The sequence below is a fragment of the Oxyura jamaicensis genome, chromosome 6 (assembly GCF_011077185.1).
Source record: "Oxyura jamaicensis isolate SHBP4307 breed ruddy duck chromosome 6, BPBGC_Ojam_1.0, whole genome shotgun sequence".
NCBI classification, from domain to species: domain Eukaryota; kingdom Metazoa; phylum Chordata; class Aves; order Anseriformes; family Anatidae; genus Oxyura; species Oxyura jamaicensis.
In genome coordinates, this window is record NC_048898.1 from 35,989,284 (window position 1) to 36,005,574 (window position 16,291).

General features: G+C 33.4%; 1 protein-coding gene across 8 annotated transcripts in view; it reads right to left on the minus strand.

Moving 5' to 3' along the window:
- Window positions 1-6,812: 6,812 nt before the first annotated feature.
- The window catches only part of CFAP46 (cilia and flagella associated protein 46), an 83,387-nt gene continuing 73,908 nt past the window's right edge, over window positions 6,813-16,291 (minus strand). For 5 of the 8 annotated variants that reach the window (XM_035330776.1, XM_035330779.1, XM_035330777.1 and 2 more), the window contains 7 exons: window positions 16,188-16,223; window positions 14,734-14,836; window positions 13,034-13,146; window positions 10,549-10,630; window positions 8,530-8,666; window positions 7,941-8,027; window positions 6,813-7,217 (listed from right to left, as the gene is read on the minus strand). In XM_035330776.1, the coding sequence (XP_035186667.1) occupies window positions 7,093-7,217; window positions 7,941-8,027; window positions 8,530-8,666; window positions 10,549-10,630; window positions 13,034-13,146; window positions 14,734-14,836; window positions 16,188-16,223 (683 nt within the window). In that variant the 3' untranslated portion in view covers window positions 6,813-7,092. Of the gene's footprint in view, window positions 7,218-7,940; window positions 8,028-8,529; window positions 8,667-10,548; window positions 10,631-12,534; window positions 13,147-14,733; window positions 14,837-16,181; window positions 16,273-16,291 lie in introns of those variants that run through there. The other 3 variants (XR_004752133.1, XR_004752134.1, XM_035330780.1) reach the window with 3 other exon arrangements.

The following is a 16,291-nucleotide window of genomic DNA, read 5'->3' on the forward strand; positions in this document are numbered from 1 at the left end:
TGAGGACCAGACAGAACTGCAAATATTTTGGAAACCTGTTCTCTTGAAACAGAAACTGGTAGTTAATTTTCCATTGTGTATTGACATGTAATTAATAAGTATCTGTCATGTTAGTAGAAGAACAGTCAGTTCTGGTTGCTGTAAGAACACTGAGAACTTCAGCAAACAAGCTTATTAATACTAGAATTAAGGTTAATATATCTGCTATGAACAGACTGAACCTTTTCATCACAAACTTCTTTTTCCACATTCCTTTTCTGTTTCAGGGAGTTGCAGATTACTGCGCTACACACAATTCCATTGTTCCAGCTCTCCCATTGAGTTTGCCTATATTAAGGCATAGTCAGAAAATTACACAAATTCCTAATCAGTGCAGCCTGTTGGAGGTTTCTGGAAAAGCAGTTCATTTTTGTGGACACCTAGTTTCTACTAATAATTTGAAATGGTAAATGTCAAGTATGAGAACATCAAGAAAATTGATAGGTCATGTACATCCAGTTATATGAAAGAACATTACTATAGCTCAGTACTGATCTTGCTTTCAGTTTCATCTTGCAGGTTTTCACCCTCTTCTGCCATCATGTGTCAGCTGAAGCATTATATGAAATACAGGAGAAATAAATCACACTCATAATTCAGTGAAAAAGAAATAGCTTCCTAAATATTTCCCACGCTAATGGGCAATGCCCCCAAACTGAAAGCCTAAGTGAAAATAAGGGTCATGTTATGATTACACATTTTCAGAAAGACAGACAAATGTATATAATTTCTATTAATGACATATTCATTTGCCAATGGTGACACAAATTGTAAGGATTTATAATTATTGAAGATTATTTCCCTTTTCATTTCTTGTATCTTCTTGGCCTAAGACAGAGGTTTTTAGTTCTGAAAAGTGTATTTACTTTGTTAGCTTGAACTATGTTTGAACTTCACACTGTCTTAGTGTATATATTCTCTATTGACAATGGAATAATGTATTCCATGGTAAATGTACTACTGTGATTATAATATTTTTTATTTTTTTTTTAGATCTATATAATAGATAGCAAGATTCAGATTTTAGGGAATTATACCTGATATTTTACACACCAGCAATGTTGTTAAATTATACTGCACTTTTGTAAAAATAGAATTAAGTCATCTAAAGTTACCCCTTGAAACACAAGTTTTAGGCAATGTAGATTTTAAACTTATTAACTTGTTTCCATTGTTCTTATACTTAAATGAAGACTTTTGTGACTACTGCTTTGACAATATCATCTACTAGTTTCATAAAATACTACCCATGTTCTGCAGAGAAATCCTGTATCTGCCTTTTAGATTAATAATGACTAAGGTCTTCCACAAACTGGTAAATATTTCAGGGGACATAAACATGCCTTCATTTTAACTCAATCACATTCTTAAAATCCATATACATGGTATATATGGTAGTACTAACTGTCTGAAGACACTTCAGCTGGAGGCATGAATTAATACTGGAGAGCTACAGCCAGTGAGCTGTTTTTTCACCTGCAATACATAAAAGAACAGATTCATATTCATGTAGGATTGTTGAATCCCCCCGACATCGTATTCCTGGACAGCTTCCAGGTCAGACAGGGTGCCAAAGCAGTGGTCATAAAACTTAGCAGGCTGTAAAGTCATTTAATTAGAGCTCAAACACAGAAGAATGGACTTAACTATTCATGGGAACATATTTTACAACAATCTCAATCCTACTCTGATTTCCCTGGCTACAAATACCCACAGCCATTAGCTGCTAAGTTTTAGCATCTGCTCTACCACATCTCACTCTTTGCAAAGTAGAGAGACAGACTTACTGAGAGCTCCACCTATGCTAGCTTTGGAGAGAGTAGCATTTGTTATGAGAAATCTTTGATTGATTGCTTATGGCAGTTTAATTTTAGAGCAGTTACACCATGGACTGGTGACAGAAATTCTCTTTTTTGTTTATCATTTTCTAGCAAACTTGTAGTTCTTCCCTGCAGATCATTTAGAACTACATACCTCTGTCATTCATCTTGGACAGTTACCTACTATTCAAATTATGTTATTGTCCTAGAGTATTACCAATAAATTCAACATGATTTTTTTCTCCTCACATTTTTTAGATTGCATGAATTTTAGCTAACCAATTCCTTTCAATCTCAAATATATTACCAAATGTCATTTCTGTTATAAAAGCTAATTGATAATGTGATTTGTTATGTTGCTGGGACATAATTCAGAAAGTTATTTTAAAGCCGTTGATACATGGAATAGCACTAAGCATTTAATATTTCTTGTATGAATGGATACTGCATCAGGGAATGACGTGATGCCATGTAGATGAAATATTTTCTGAAGCTTTTATTCTTGTTGTTTGGGTTTGTGCCAATGCCCTTCTTGTATAGAGCTCATATACCCTCAGTTGTATATACTGTAATTTATATCTTGATCATCAGTGGGAATTTTTCCTCCAAGTTGCTGAAAAATAAATAATATTTAAAAAATTAAAAGCTCACAAATAATTTGTGAGCATTCTCTAGAATACTTCAAAAAGTTGAAAAGTATTTTTTATTAAGATTATTTATACAATAATTAGTACTAGGTCCCTTCTTTTTGAATGTGCTATTCATATGTACTTAATGAATGGTTTAACATAATCAATTCAGCATTTCATCATGACTATTTCCATTGCAGTTGTTAGGGAGTACTCTTTCCATACAATTATCATATGAAATCAACATTCTTCATTCAACTTTTTTACCTGGAGGTGGAAATTTTGTTTTATTCTTTTAATATTCAGTGTTGAAGAATGAAGACCTTCCGTATGGCACCTTGTATAACTATGCAACAACTTAGTTCTCCAAATCATTTGTAGCCAAGGAGCCTCTTGGGAGTCCAGTCACTACAAAATAAACATACCTCTCTTTGTTCCTATCAGGTTGCACACTCAGAAATGTCTTTGACTTTCATTGCCATCACCTGTTGGCTCCCTCTTTGGGGGAAAGCTTGCTATTGTCTGCCCAGTTAGTTTGCTATGAGAGTGTCTCACATTTTTTTTTTTTCAGTCTTGAACCTTGGCTTGAACAAATATGACATTTACCCAGACCTTTGCACAGTCTGTTTGAAACCTGACAAGGTTGTCATTCCATGAGCACAAAAGATATCCAAGAGCCTCTCTGTTTCTCTCTCTCTCTCTTTTTTTTTTTTTTTTTTTTTTTTTCACTTTCTCCTCTAATTTGAGACTCCACCCAAGCAGTGGCTGCCTTGTAATTCTCAGCTGATGATCAAATGACTGAACAATAAATGGAAATATTTCAATTTGTTCTGGTGAATACACTCTAAATTATCTGTCATGATGTGCTGCTATTTTTTAGAACTTGGCTGGGTGACTGTAAAATTCTTAAGTGAAAACTATTACATCTCTGCAAAAACTTCAAAATTGCATAAAATATTATTGTGTATGATCACAGAAGTAAATTTGACTTATTTAGCTTTATATACTCTGAGACTCTTTAGACATCTTACAATAAATTTAACTCAAAGTGGGTTCTTTTTATGTTTACTAATTAAAACTCATTTGTCCTCACAAAGGACTCCTTCTGCTTAAACTCTCAATCACAATGTGAAGAATATATATATATGTATATACTATGCATTTAGATGCTTACTCAAATCAGGATATGGAACAGAGATTATTCTACAGTGTTGTTTCTCAACTTTTTTTTTTTTTTTTTTTTTTTTTTTTGCTATGCTTTATTCACATGTACAGCCTTTAATAGATTAGCATTCTGAACTCTAAAATTTTGTCACCTGGACTGCTGAGTCATTCCTCTATATAAGGTGCAGTTTCTTACCTTTTGTTAAATTGCCATTGTCAGTTTACAAAGAAATATAAAAGACAATAATTTCCCTATGCTCTTTTTCTTTCAAAATCATTCCAAGCTCTACTAGACATCTTTTCCTGCAGTGACTTATTACTTCTTACCATCGGGAAATTTAATTATGTCATGGCACACTGCTAGAAACATATAATGGAAGGTAAGATATCATTGCTGGTACTAATTCCCAAAGCAATGAACTAGATATCTCCTACTGTCATTGCACAAATATCCACTGTTACCACCTAAAATACAGTTTATCATCTCACATCCTTAGTCTTACTACCATTACTGATTTTACTGACTGGTATTTAGCAAAGCAGTACAGAAAATATTCTCCCAATAACCATGGCAATTTTGTTATGAATACACTCCATGGTCCTAAGTTAATTATTATTTTAACGCCTCAGAAATACCAATCAGATATTATGTATAAATGCTTGCCACCCAATTTTACATTGCTTAATCAGCATAGATCAGTTTCTCTGATTAGTATTTCCAATATCTTATTCCCAACAAGTAAAGCTTAAAGGTCTGAAGTTTTCTGGATAAGGCCATCACTCTTTATCAGTGCTTTCTGATAAAGTAATCCTGTCAGACTGTAAAGAAATTTTTGGTCACACTTATTCATCTTTCTGACAGAGATTGTTGCAATGTAGTTAGGGATAAAGTATCAAATATAAATGAGAATATTTTTGGAGTAAAACACTTTAATGTATTAAGTTACTTCCTTCAGTTTCATAAATAAAACCACAGTAGGAAACTATTGAATATGCTCACTGTACTTAGATATAGATGATCCTTCTAACCTTTGCAGTCTTACAATTTTTATCCTGGATTACTTTCAAAGAACATCACCATCATTTCTAAAGCATTAGAAGTTTTCTGGACTTCACTATTAATGAAATTTAGTATTTCAAGAATGTGGAAATTAATACAAGTTCATTAAAACTATCATGTAGCAAGGTAGACAAACCTTCATGATTCCTACTGAATGTACCACTTTTTTAAAAGTCTTTTTTATTACAGAAGAACAGTAAAAGAAAGCCAGTATTACAGGTCAAAAATGCCATTAGCAGCAGGGAAACACAATTTATTGGAAAAAGATGTGGAAAAGTAATCTAGGAAATAACTGAAGACATTAAAAATTTAGTGTACAATTGCTATACCGAACAACAGGTGCAACCATTTGCTTCTTCAACTTCAAAAACACTTGAAATTCCCAAATGCTGTGCATGGGATGTTAAACAGGCAGCTGAGCAATGGTGATGCAATGAAAAGGTACCTGTCAAGATTTAAAATAAACAAACAAATAAATAAATAGTCCTAGTTTCAGCTGGGATAAAACAAATAAATAAATAATCCTAGTTTCAGCTGGGATAGAATTAATTTTCTTCATAGAGGCTGGTATGTGCCATAGTTTGGATTTAGGATGAGAATAATGCTGATACCACAGTGATGTTTTAATTGTTGCAAAGCAGTGCTTACACTAAGCCAAGGGCTTTTCAGCTTCTCCCACTGCCCTGCCAGTGAGGAGGCTGGGGGTGCACAAGGAGCAGAGAGAGGGCAGAGCCAGGACTGCTGACCCCAAATGACCAAAGGGATATCCCGCATCTTGTGGTGTCATGTGGGACAATAAAACTGGAAAGGCTGTCTGGAGGGGCTGCTGTTTCTTGGGGACTGTCCGAGCTTTGGTTGGCTGATTGTGCAAAACTGCATGGTGTATCACTTGTTTTGTGTTTTTTTTGTTCCTTATCTTTTCTTTTCCTTTTTTTTTTTTTTTTCCTTCTTATTAAACTATCTTTTCTCCACCCATGAATTCCTGTACTGTTCTTTCCAATTTTCTCTCCCATCTCACTGGAGGGTCTGGAGTGAGTGAACAGCTGTGTGGTGTTTAGCTGCCTGCCCACTTGAGCACTTTTTTTTTTTTTAGCTTGTATTGTTACCAAATGCCCATACATATACCTTTCAAAATATTTGTAATAAAGAATGAAGTTACATATACAGTGAATAACAAGGATTAGGGAACACAGTTGACAGAGAAGCTGTGATTCATATAAGGTTATCTAATTAAATTATCTGAGCGAGGAAAAAGGAAGTACAAATTTGTACTATGTTGTGTACATAAAAGAAGTATCTCACAAGTCATGATTTTGTAATTAACATTTATATATCCCTGTGACTCTTATCAGGTTTTAATTAACTATAGCACAGCAGGATGCTAAGAACAGTATATTTTCAGTGCTATTTTCATACTCAATCAGGAACACAAAAAAAATTAATCACAGGAAACAGGCATCACCATCTTCCTGGAAAAACTAAAATGTTTTTAGTTGCAATAATGATCATAGCTTTGTATTTTCTATACATACTACATAATTTCACATATATTTTTTCCTGTTATCATTACAAATAAAGTTCTAACTTATGTATTTTTAAAACGTACTGCTGATTAACAGAACATATTACAAAATCTATGCATATAAAATGCTTATCTGGGATTTTGGGATAATTTAATTTATCTTCATAAAAGGCACTTTAATGTTATTCAGAAAGCCTACAGGAAAATAAAGAAAGCAAAACTTTAATATTGCCCAATTTTCTAATTAAACTACAACTGCTGCTATACACAAAGTTAAAAATCAATTAACTCAGAATACGGTGACAGTAAATTTTTCAGCTGATATATCTTCCATTTAAAAACAAAATACCTCAAGGAAAAGTATTCCCAAATGGAAGCACTGACACTGACAACATTCCATTGTAATTTAGGCATCAACACCCCAAAACACTGGCCTAGTTTCCTTTAAGGTGTTGGTGCTAGTACTCACCAAGATTTTTTTTTGCATTTGTTTCAGTGGAATCTTATGTATAATTCCAGATACTCTATCTCAGGAATCTTTTGCATTTATCCACAATGACAATACAAAAGCCAAAGTAAATAGAAATATTAGTAATTCTTTAGAGGGATTCACCGAGTTCAGAAAAGCTTAGAATACCAACTGACATCTCTAAAAGTAGCGTTCTTTGATAATTTCATGACACTTATTCTAATATCAGCCTGTTTATATCCCAAACCAAACTCAGTCAATCAGCATAACAGATGTTTTCTTAAGCTTACCTCTCCTTAGGCTATATAGAAGAGTATCTAGCACATTAATGCGCGATATGCCATATGCACACTGTAGTGGTATACATAGTATGAGAAGTCTGACACAAATTACAGAATAATTATGTTGGGCAAACCATATAACACACAATTAAAAAATGATGGATGAATGGCAGTTGAGGAAGTGTGAAGGTTCTGTTCTGTTTTGTCTCTAGAACTGTGAGAGTCTTCATCCACTAAAAAAAAATTTAAAATATTGTTATTTCTGAATATGACTGAATATTTTTAATATTTATGGTACTTTTCCATTCCTCTCTTTAGAGTATACTTAATTGCCACTATATCCAAGAAACATTTTCTAAAAAAAAAAAAAAACAGAAAACTAGCCAACATTTATGATCTGAACTGCCTCTTTCTTCAGTTCTCTGACAGTGAAAATTATAATTTATTTTATTTATACTTGTTTTTGGAGCTAAGTCTCATACAACAAACAGATCTTATACAGTTTTATAAGTAGAATATTAAAAGTTGTTTTACTTGAAAATCCTCCCCTCTCCAACAAGATGCCTGGTATAATTTTTCTTGTAGTGTGCCCTTTACAATGAAGACCGTCTAATGACTGGAGGCTCAACTTTTTTAATGTCATGTTCATAATGTAACTTTTGAGTCACACCATTTTTTTTTTCATTTTATAACACTTCAGTGGAGCATAAATTTTAGCTTTTGTTCAACTATGACAAAGTCTCCCCAGATTATTTAATACATGTGAAATACAGCTACTGCAATTATAATGTTAAATCAGTCATCTTTCCACTTTCAGTTCTTGTAAAAATATTCTCAAAAACTCACTTTAAAGGTTTTACGTATATCTGTAAACCGCCTATAAGTCTTCAGGTCTACCAGGTTCTAATTGTGAATGTGCAATGCCAAGCTTTTGTACAAAGCTTTTTAGCTCTTACTTTGAGCTGAATCCTTTTCCCCGTGAATCTCCCTCTTTCGAAGAGTATGGACAGCCTGACCAGTTGTTCTACCAATGTGCAACAAATCTGGAAGGAAGTAGGTTAATTTCTGTCAGTTTTTACTGAAAGTTTTGAAAACCAAGAAAGTATCAAACATATACGGCCTGATGTCTTCACATTTAAAAAACAACAACAACAAAAGATACTATTAGAGATTTAGTTTTGTATAACTGAAGATGTGAGTTAGCTTCACTTTTTGTTTTCTTCACAGTTCATGCAACTATAGATTGTCAAGTCCTAGGTCACTGCTTCTCACCACAGAAATCCTATTCTTACCACATGACCATAAATAAATCCCCTACTAAAACTGATTTAAAGAGGTTATTGTTCTATTTGAAAGATTAACCTGTCAGCAACACAGTGTGTTCCTGCATTCTGTTTACCTGTTCTGGAAACACCATGTAAAATTTGACAAGGAGCAAAGACAGAGGAGAAATGGGAGAAAAATAGATACGCACACTCCATGAGTAAATAAATACAGACATCTTAAATAATACATCTGTGGATAAAGAAGAATACAAATACTTACTCTCAAACAAAAATTCTAGCCTTTCTGCATTCTCTTGCAGGGTAGTGTACCACTGGTTGGCTATTATAGAACGAACACCAGTAAGGCTAAGAAGCATTACTGTTTCTGTTGGTCTCTCTATAGCAAAATGTAAAGAACTAAAAAAAATAAAAAGCATGAGATCAATAAAATAAAAATGTAATTGAAATTCTGCATACAAATATATTAAAAATATAAATATATAACACTTTTTAACAGGAGAAGAAAGAGAATTTTATACCAATCTCAGCAAACTAAGAAAAATCCCAGAATGCATTTCTCTTGTATGTTAAGCATAAAATGCTTTCAAATATTTTGTACCATATCTTATGTTTAAAACAAGGAATTATAATAACTTTTCTCTACCTCTTTTTATGATGCAATTTTTTGCAGATTGCTCCCTGTCATACTACTGCTTTGGGCATCAAATGAAATGTGAATGGAAGAACATCACATTAACTTTTATAAAACAATGCAGAATACCCTTTATAAGAGATTCAAAATGCTGTGAAATGGATTAAAAGACTTGTTTAGTTCAGCTTATATTCTTAAAGGGAAAAAGAAAATACTGCAGGAACTGAAAGCTTGTTCATTGTCGTAAGCATGGCAGTAATATGGAGACTTAAAAAGCAATTCAGTTATTCTAAAATGGCATCTTTAAAGAGGAATATTTAAATAAGTACCTTTGGCATTATTGTTTTAGTGCTGGGAGGGGAGTGATAGTCTGTAGGGTTGGAACGAAGTAAATTAAAGGCTGAATCTTATTTTTGATTTCTGCCTTTTATGGTAACTAAATCAGAAGATGAGAACTAAAAATTTTCGTAATCTTTTTGGAAGATGTCTGATTATCTGTGGAGTTATGTGATTCAGTTTTAACTGAACGTTATTCTAAACTTTCTGGAAACTGCTAGAATTAAACACGTAAGTTCCGCTGATAAATTTACCAATCTATTAAAATGAGACTTCAGAAGTACAGAGCTGGAAAAAAATAGCTTAAGAAACTGTGCTTTGTTTTGTTTTGTTTAATGGGGAAAAAGGATATTAAAACCAGGAGAGTTTTCAAACACTCAGAGATCTGTCTGTGTACTTGCATATGTAGGTGTGTGTATAACACATCTTACACACAATTAATTTTAATTTACACATCATTGGATGGATTAAACAGTATTTTAAAGATTTTTTTTTTCTTTTTCATTAAATGAATAATCATCAAAGTCAAGAGATATTTATGCAGCCCTAACAGTATTGGATATAAGATTTAATTGTCTACGTAAGTATGGCAGTCCCAATAAAGACATGAATAAAAGTACATTTTTTCATGTTCTTTGTTCGGAGTACAATTGGGTTATCTGAAAATTTAGCATGGACTAAATAACTAATAAATAAAATCAGGACACTAAAACTATCCTTCTTGCTTTTAATACATTGTAAGTTATTTGTTGAATGCCATTCCTTAAAAATTCATAATGTACATAAAACAAAAGTATGTGAGCCCTGTCACTTGTCAACTTAAAAGCTAGGAAAATACTGAGAAAATACTGAAAATGCCTTCAAGCCACGAAAGCCAGGTGTATATGAAAGATTCTGAAGAGGTCTCTTAGCATGCCAAAATAATTTATTACATAAAACATGGTCTGATTGTTAAACTATACGGCATAGGAAAACTTCAGAGGGACTCTTAATTATCTGTTAAACAGAAGTTTTATATATTTAACTAGAACATCTTGAGAATCTTGAGCTCAGAGCTGGGAGGTATGGGTAACATAACAACCTTTTTGTGACATATTTTGTTGATTATTGCCCTGCTGCAGAGCATTCATTCTGTTTAGTCCTATGTAAAGAATGAAGGTGCATGAGGCTAACTTCCCCCTTCAATGTAGATATGAGCCCTTCTATTTCCAGAAGTAAATAAGAATATTTACAACTCAAAATTTTAACTTTTCTTTGAAATAAAAATAATCTGCATTACTGTGAACTTTACCAAAATAAAGTTAATCTTACCTTTTGTAGATATCAGAATTGGTTATTCTTTGATAACTTTGCTTTGATTGTACCAGATCTAAAAGTATCATCAAACAGCACTCTGGAAAAAATAATCTACACTAATAATAAAGCCCATCATAATAACTGTAAATAAAATAGGCTTTCTGAAGTTAATGACTTATTAAGCTCAGTGTAAACAACTCATATAAAATTTATATTTCAGCCAAAATAGTCTCATTAAGTAAAAGAACATCAATAAAGTCATTCTAACATTATTTAATGTAACTTTGATACACTTTTCTGTAATGTTTGATGGGCTTTTGTCCTACGTCACCTTAGTATAACTAACAAGAAGGTCCATGTAACCATCTTATTACAGATAATGATTTATACGACTCAATTCAGTAGTTGCAAAATCTTGTAAAGTGGAGGTATGTTATCTTACCATGTTAGAACCAAGTTACACTTAAAACATTCTTTTAAAGTTATTTTCCTTAAAGGCCCCCAATGAAATAACTCAGAGTACTCTTAGATTAAAAAGCTTTCCCTAAAGATTTTTCCTAAAAAGCTTTTCCCTAAAGATTTTTTGCTTGGTTTGCTTGGTTTATTGCAGCTTAAACCTTTACTTAATTGTATTATTTCACATAGATATCTGAGAAGAAAATTACCTTTTTGTTTGGGCAGCCTTTGATATACTTGAGAACTACTCTATCAAGCTTCTCTTCAATATTTTAACCTTTTCTCGTAAAGTATATTTATAAGCATCTATATGTATAAAGACACATATATATTTATTTATACAACTATGCACATATATCTGCACTATAGCTTTCTGACCATACTTGATCTCCACCAATAATTTATTCTAGTTTGTCAGTATTCTCCTCCAGACCTTTACAAAAGTAAAATGTGAGATTAGTTAATTTATTTTGCCAATGACGCTCTTGTATAGTTTCCCCTATAACAGAGCCTAGTCTTGTTTGATCCCTAGGAAGATGATGCTGTTTAATTTGTGATTTATCTCCTGACTGTAATCTGTATTATCTCCCCTCAGGCAGCCGTTACCTAACTTGCTAATGGTTAACTGATTATTTCTACTTAAGCACAACTCCCTCTAGCTTTTCCTGAATTACGTTCTGCTATTTATGCCCATAAAGCAAGGTTAATTTGCATTCAAATCTTGCTGCTGAACCACCTCTTTCTCAGGCTGGTCTCATAAGCAATTTCAGCAAAGACATCTTCTATTTCATCATGCAAATGACCAACAAATACATTTAATAATACTGGGTCCAAGTTAGGGCCCTCTCAAACCTCAGACATAGGTCCTACTTAATAATGAAAGTATTTTTAACATGAAGATCGGGATTACAATAGATTTAAATTCAGTCTGCAAGACAAAAGTAATTTTATCAGCTAACAAGTTGTGTAGGTGATCAGAAAACAGAACAATCCTTTGAGGGCAACATGAATACATTTAAAGTTGGTTTATTCCCTATTAAAGGAAATAAGATGCTCTGGAGAATTCATCTAGACATATTTTAAGTGCAAGATCCAGGGTCAGGGTTATCAAAGTGTTCAGGAACTTCCCCAGAATTTCTAGTCCTATAAATACCTGGCTTACGTGCATCTGAAATCTCACTTTTAAAAGTGACCAAAATATATAAGAAGATACATTTTCTTATTTCCAGCAATATTTACACATACACCTTTAAATCACTTTGAAAATCAAAGCTTTTTGAATCAGCTTCCTGGTACTTTTAGAACGTCACTATCCAATGTGGATTGCAGTTCTCAATTTTATATCTCAACACAATATAGAAAGAAGCTAACATATTCATACACCCTAATAACTTCAGCAGAACTCCATAGTTGAATTTATTCTAGATGTGCAAGGGTAATAATAGGAGAAAGAAAGACTGAATCTCAAAAAATAGTTCTGAATTTACGTCTTATGCTATATCACCAAAAAGACCAATAGCTGTGAAGAAGCAGAGAAAAATTTACCTTCTCAAAGTGCACAAATGCTCCATTAGAAAATAAAAATAATTTAGTATTAATCCAGTTTCTGCAGATAATTCTGCTTTGCCTGAGTGAAGGCTGAGTAATTCTGAAATTGTACTACAAAGGTTGTTCTTAACAATAAAGAACACTTGTTTACCAAGTACTGCATTCCATAGAAAAACACTAGTTACTGGGAAAAAAAAACATCAGATGATGATTCAATGTTTGGGACTTAGTAAATGTGTTCTGATTTAAAATTCCAACATTTGGAAGTGGAGAAGGAATAAACCCATCTGTGAGGAATAACAAGAGGTATGTGCAACAGAATAAAATATACTTAGTGCAGAGTTTTTCCAGTCAAAACCCTGGATCTTGAAAAAAGGCTTTCATTACTTGCGTCAATACATTGATAATACAGTAAGAAGTAAACACCATTTTGTGATCATAATGAAAAAAAAAAGTAGTGTAATTTAAAAAGTATTTTTCAGTTTGCTTATCTCACTTGGGATGTTCATAGCAACCAGTCTGTTGAGTAAAATATGAGACAAGAATCTCTCCATTCCATAGAATAGAAATGCACTGCACTTTGTCAGCAGCTGCTCCCATTCAGCTTGACTGCAAAGAAAGGAATTTTTTTTTGTTACTGTTTTACATGAACACTTTTAAGAAACTATCCATATCAAACACTTCAGTGTTGGTCCAGAAATATTTATTAGAAATAAATATTGGTGGACAAAAATCTCAACATGAACCAGCAGTGAGCACTTGCAGCCCAGAAGGCCAACTGCATCCTGGGCTGCGTCAACAGAAGAGTGGTCATCAGGGCAAGGGAGGGGATTGTCCCCCTCTGCTCTGCCCTTGTGAGGCCCCACCTGGAGCCCTGTGTCTAGGTCTGGGGCCCCCAGCACCAGAAGGATGTGGGGCTGTTAGAGAGGGTCCAGAGGAGGGCCACAAAGATGCTCATAGGGCTGGGGCTCTTCTCCTATGAAGAAAGGCTGAGAGAGTTGGAGCTGTTCATCCTGAAGAAAAGAAGGCTCCTGGAAGGCCTTTTTTGCATTGCAGATTTTCAAAACTTAAAAGGGGCTTGTAAAAAAGATGGAGAGCAACTTGGGTAGATAATGATAGAAAAAGGGGAATGGTTTTAAACTAAAAGAAGGGAGCTTTAGATTAAATGTTGGGAGGAAATTCTTCGCTCAGAGGGTGGTGAGGAATTGGCACAGCCTGCCCAGAGAAGCTGTGGATGCACCGTCTCTGGAAGTGTTCAAAACCAGGCTGGATGGATCCCTGGGCAACCAGATCTACTGTGTGGCTTCCCTGCCCATGGCAGTGGGGTTGGAACCAGATGATCTTTAAGGTCCCTTCAACCCAAGCTGTTCTGTGATTCAATGATACATGCACCCAGCAGGATATAAATAAATTAGGTTTTGAGAAGAGGTTCAATTAATCAGCCTAGCTAGCAGCAAAAACTATGCTGTCTGATAACTGCTAACAATCTTTGCAATTGTTATGAAGAAACACTAGAGTACCTGTACAGTGATTTTACCTAAGTAGAGAAGATTTTAAAGGACTGATTAGACTAGCAGTTATAAAGCAAGGTCCACGGTTGACCATGTTGCCTCACTTATAGGACCTGAATGCTTTGACACCTCGAGATCCCTTTTATGTCTCTACTTCTACAATCTTAAAATTCAAGTACTTCTATAAAGAACAAACTGAACAAAGTTTATACAAATAATACTAACTTCACCAACAGATGTTTGAAATTGTAAACTGAAAGACCTATCTTTACTACCTTGTAGCTGAAATCTGTGCTGCAATCTTGCTGTTAACTCATTATGCATGGAGATAATACCACTTTTAATACTTGGTTTTAAAAAAACAGTTATGAGCAAAGCTGGAAATTACACTTATGCTCACATATGCTCATAATAATAATTGAAGAATGCAACAGTAGACATTTTTTTTAAGATTGGATCATTTAAATATACACTAATCTCTGGTATCGTATTTTAGATCCTTAAAATATTCTGTCTGCAACTCTAAATATACATTTGAAACAAAGACAATGGTTAGCTCTGTGTTTACTAGCGCAGCAAAATGTAACCCTATTTTATGACTGAAGCCTCTGGGAATTATCACAGTTTAAAAAAAAAAATAACAAAAACATGGATAAAACATGAAAGCATTTAGAATACTACAAACCTTGGAACATCTACGTTGCCAATAATTCCTTCCCACTGTAGTGTAAATGGGTCACGGTACTTTTCTAAGATTTCCTTCATTTTTTGGGAGGGACTTAAAGCTTCTATAACAATAGAATGTCATAATTGTAAGGTTAAGATGCTACAAAGTATGTTGGGCAATCTTATTTTCAAACATTTAAAAATGACAATATGTTATTTAGGATTTTTTTAGGCCATCATTAGATCTTAAGGTTTTTAAAAACTAAGTCCAGATTTGAAATATGCATCAATTGCAACAATGAAAACACCAGCACTGTTCATGCAGTTCCATTTCAGAGGCTCAGAGAGGATTTAGACAGAGAAAATAACTGAGTTTCTAGAGCCCTGAGTTTAGAAGGTAAGATTCCAAACCCATCTCTGCTCTCCAAGGACATTGCATATTTAATGACAATTTATCTTGTCTGACTATATTTTCATAATACTGTAAAATGCAGATACACTCTTACAGCCAGATATCGAGTACATAGTAAACAGTATTTTATTTTTATCTTCTGTGAAGAAGAAACTGCAAACATATCGAAGCATATTCTATTATGCTAATTGTTCAGTATCTTCTTTTGTTTTGATTTTTTGTTTATTAACTATCTCAATTTAAAACCTCCATTAAATCAACTTTTGGCATTTGATATACACGTTTGTTAACAAATGTAAATCAATTACACTATTACACATACTGGGAGAAAAAATGAGGTAAAATTTTGTTACTAAAGTATTTGTGTTAGACTGAATTGATACAGTAAATGCCTACTGCCTTGGTAAGTAGACTCCAAAATAAAACAGCAACCCTTTCAAATATCCTTACACGAGTGTCTGTAACTATCGTAGTACCCTTCACCTTTCAAAGGACTATAAGACGACATGCAAAAGCTTTGTATGTTACACATGCTTTATATGTAGTCATTAGCTTGAGAATCGGTATATAGGTATGGCGAGTTCCATTGTTACCATCCTGGTCCATTCCCATTCAGTACTGTTTGTTCCTAGTCATTCATGTATTTCATGCAAATTTCTAGTATAATAAAGAAGATTATACAATGCATCATTTCAATTAACCTATATCCTTCCCTGCAATACTGATGTTGTATCTTAATGGCACATATCTGTAAAACTAAAAATGCAGTAACAAGTTCTTGAAAGTAAGCATGTATTCTTAATTGGTTTACATAGTAAGAAAGATTACTCTAGTAATTATTTTCTTGAAGGTAAGTAGGTCAATATTTAGTGATACAAAAAAAAAAAAAAGACTTTTCTGGAAATTGAAACAGGTTATATTTTTTCATTGAGTAGTACTTTTTTGATGAAAATCTAAGCTTTTTTTGTGAATACATCAATGGTATGACTTCATTTTCTGTTACAATTTTTTTTAAATTGCATGGGTAGATTGTGGAGGCAATATTATTTAATAGATATTACCTGCCTCTCTTCCTTCATTATAGGGGTCCACAATATCTGATAGGCAGTGAAGTGTAAACAGTGCAATATAAACCAGAAAAAAAAAAAAAAAAAAAAAAAAAAAA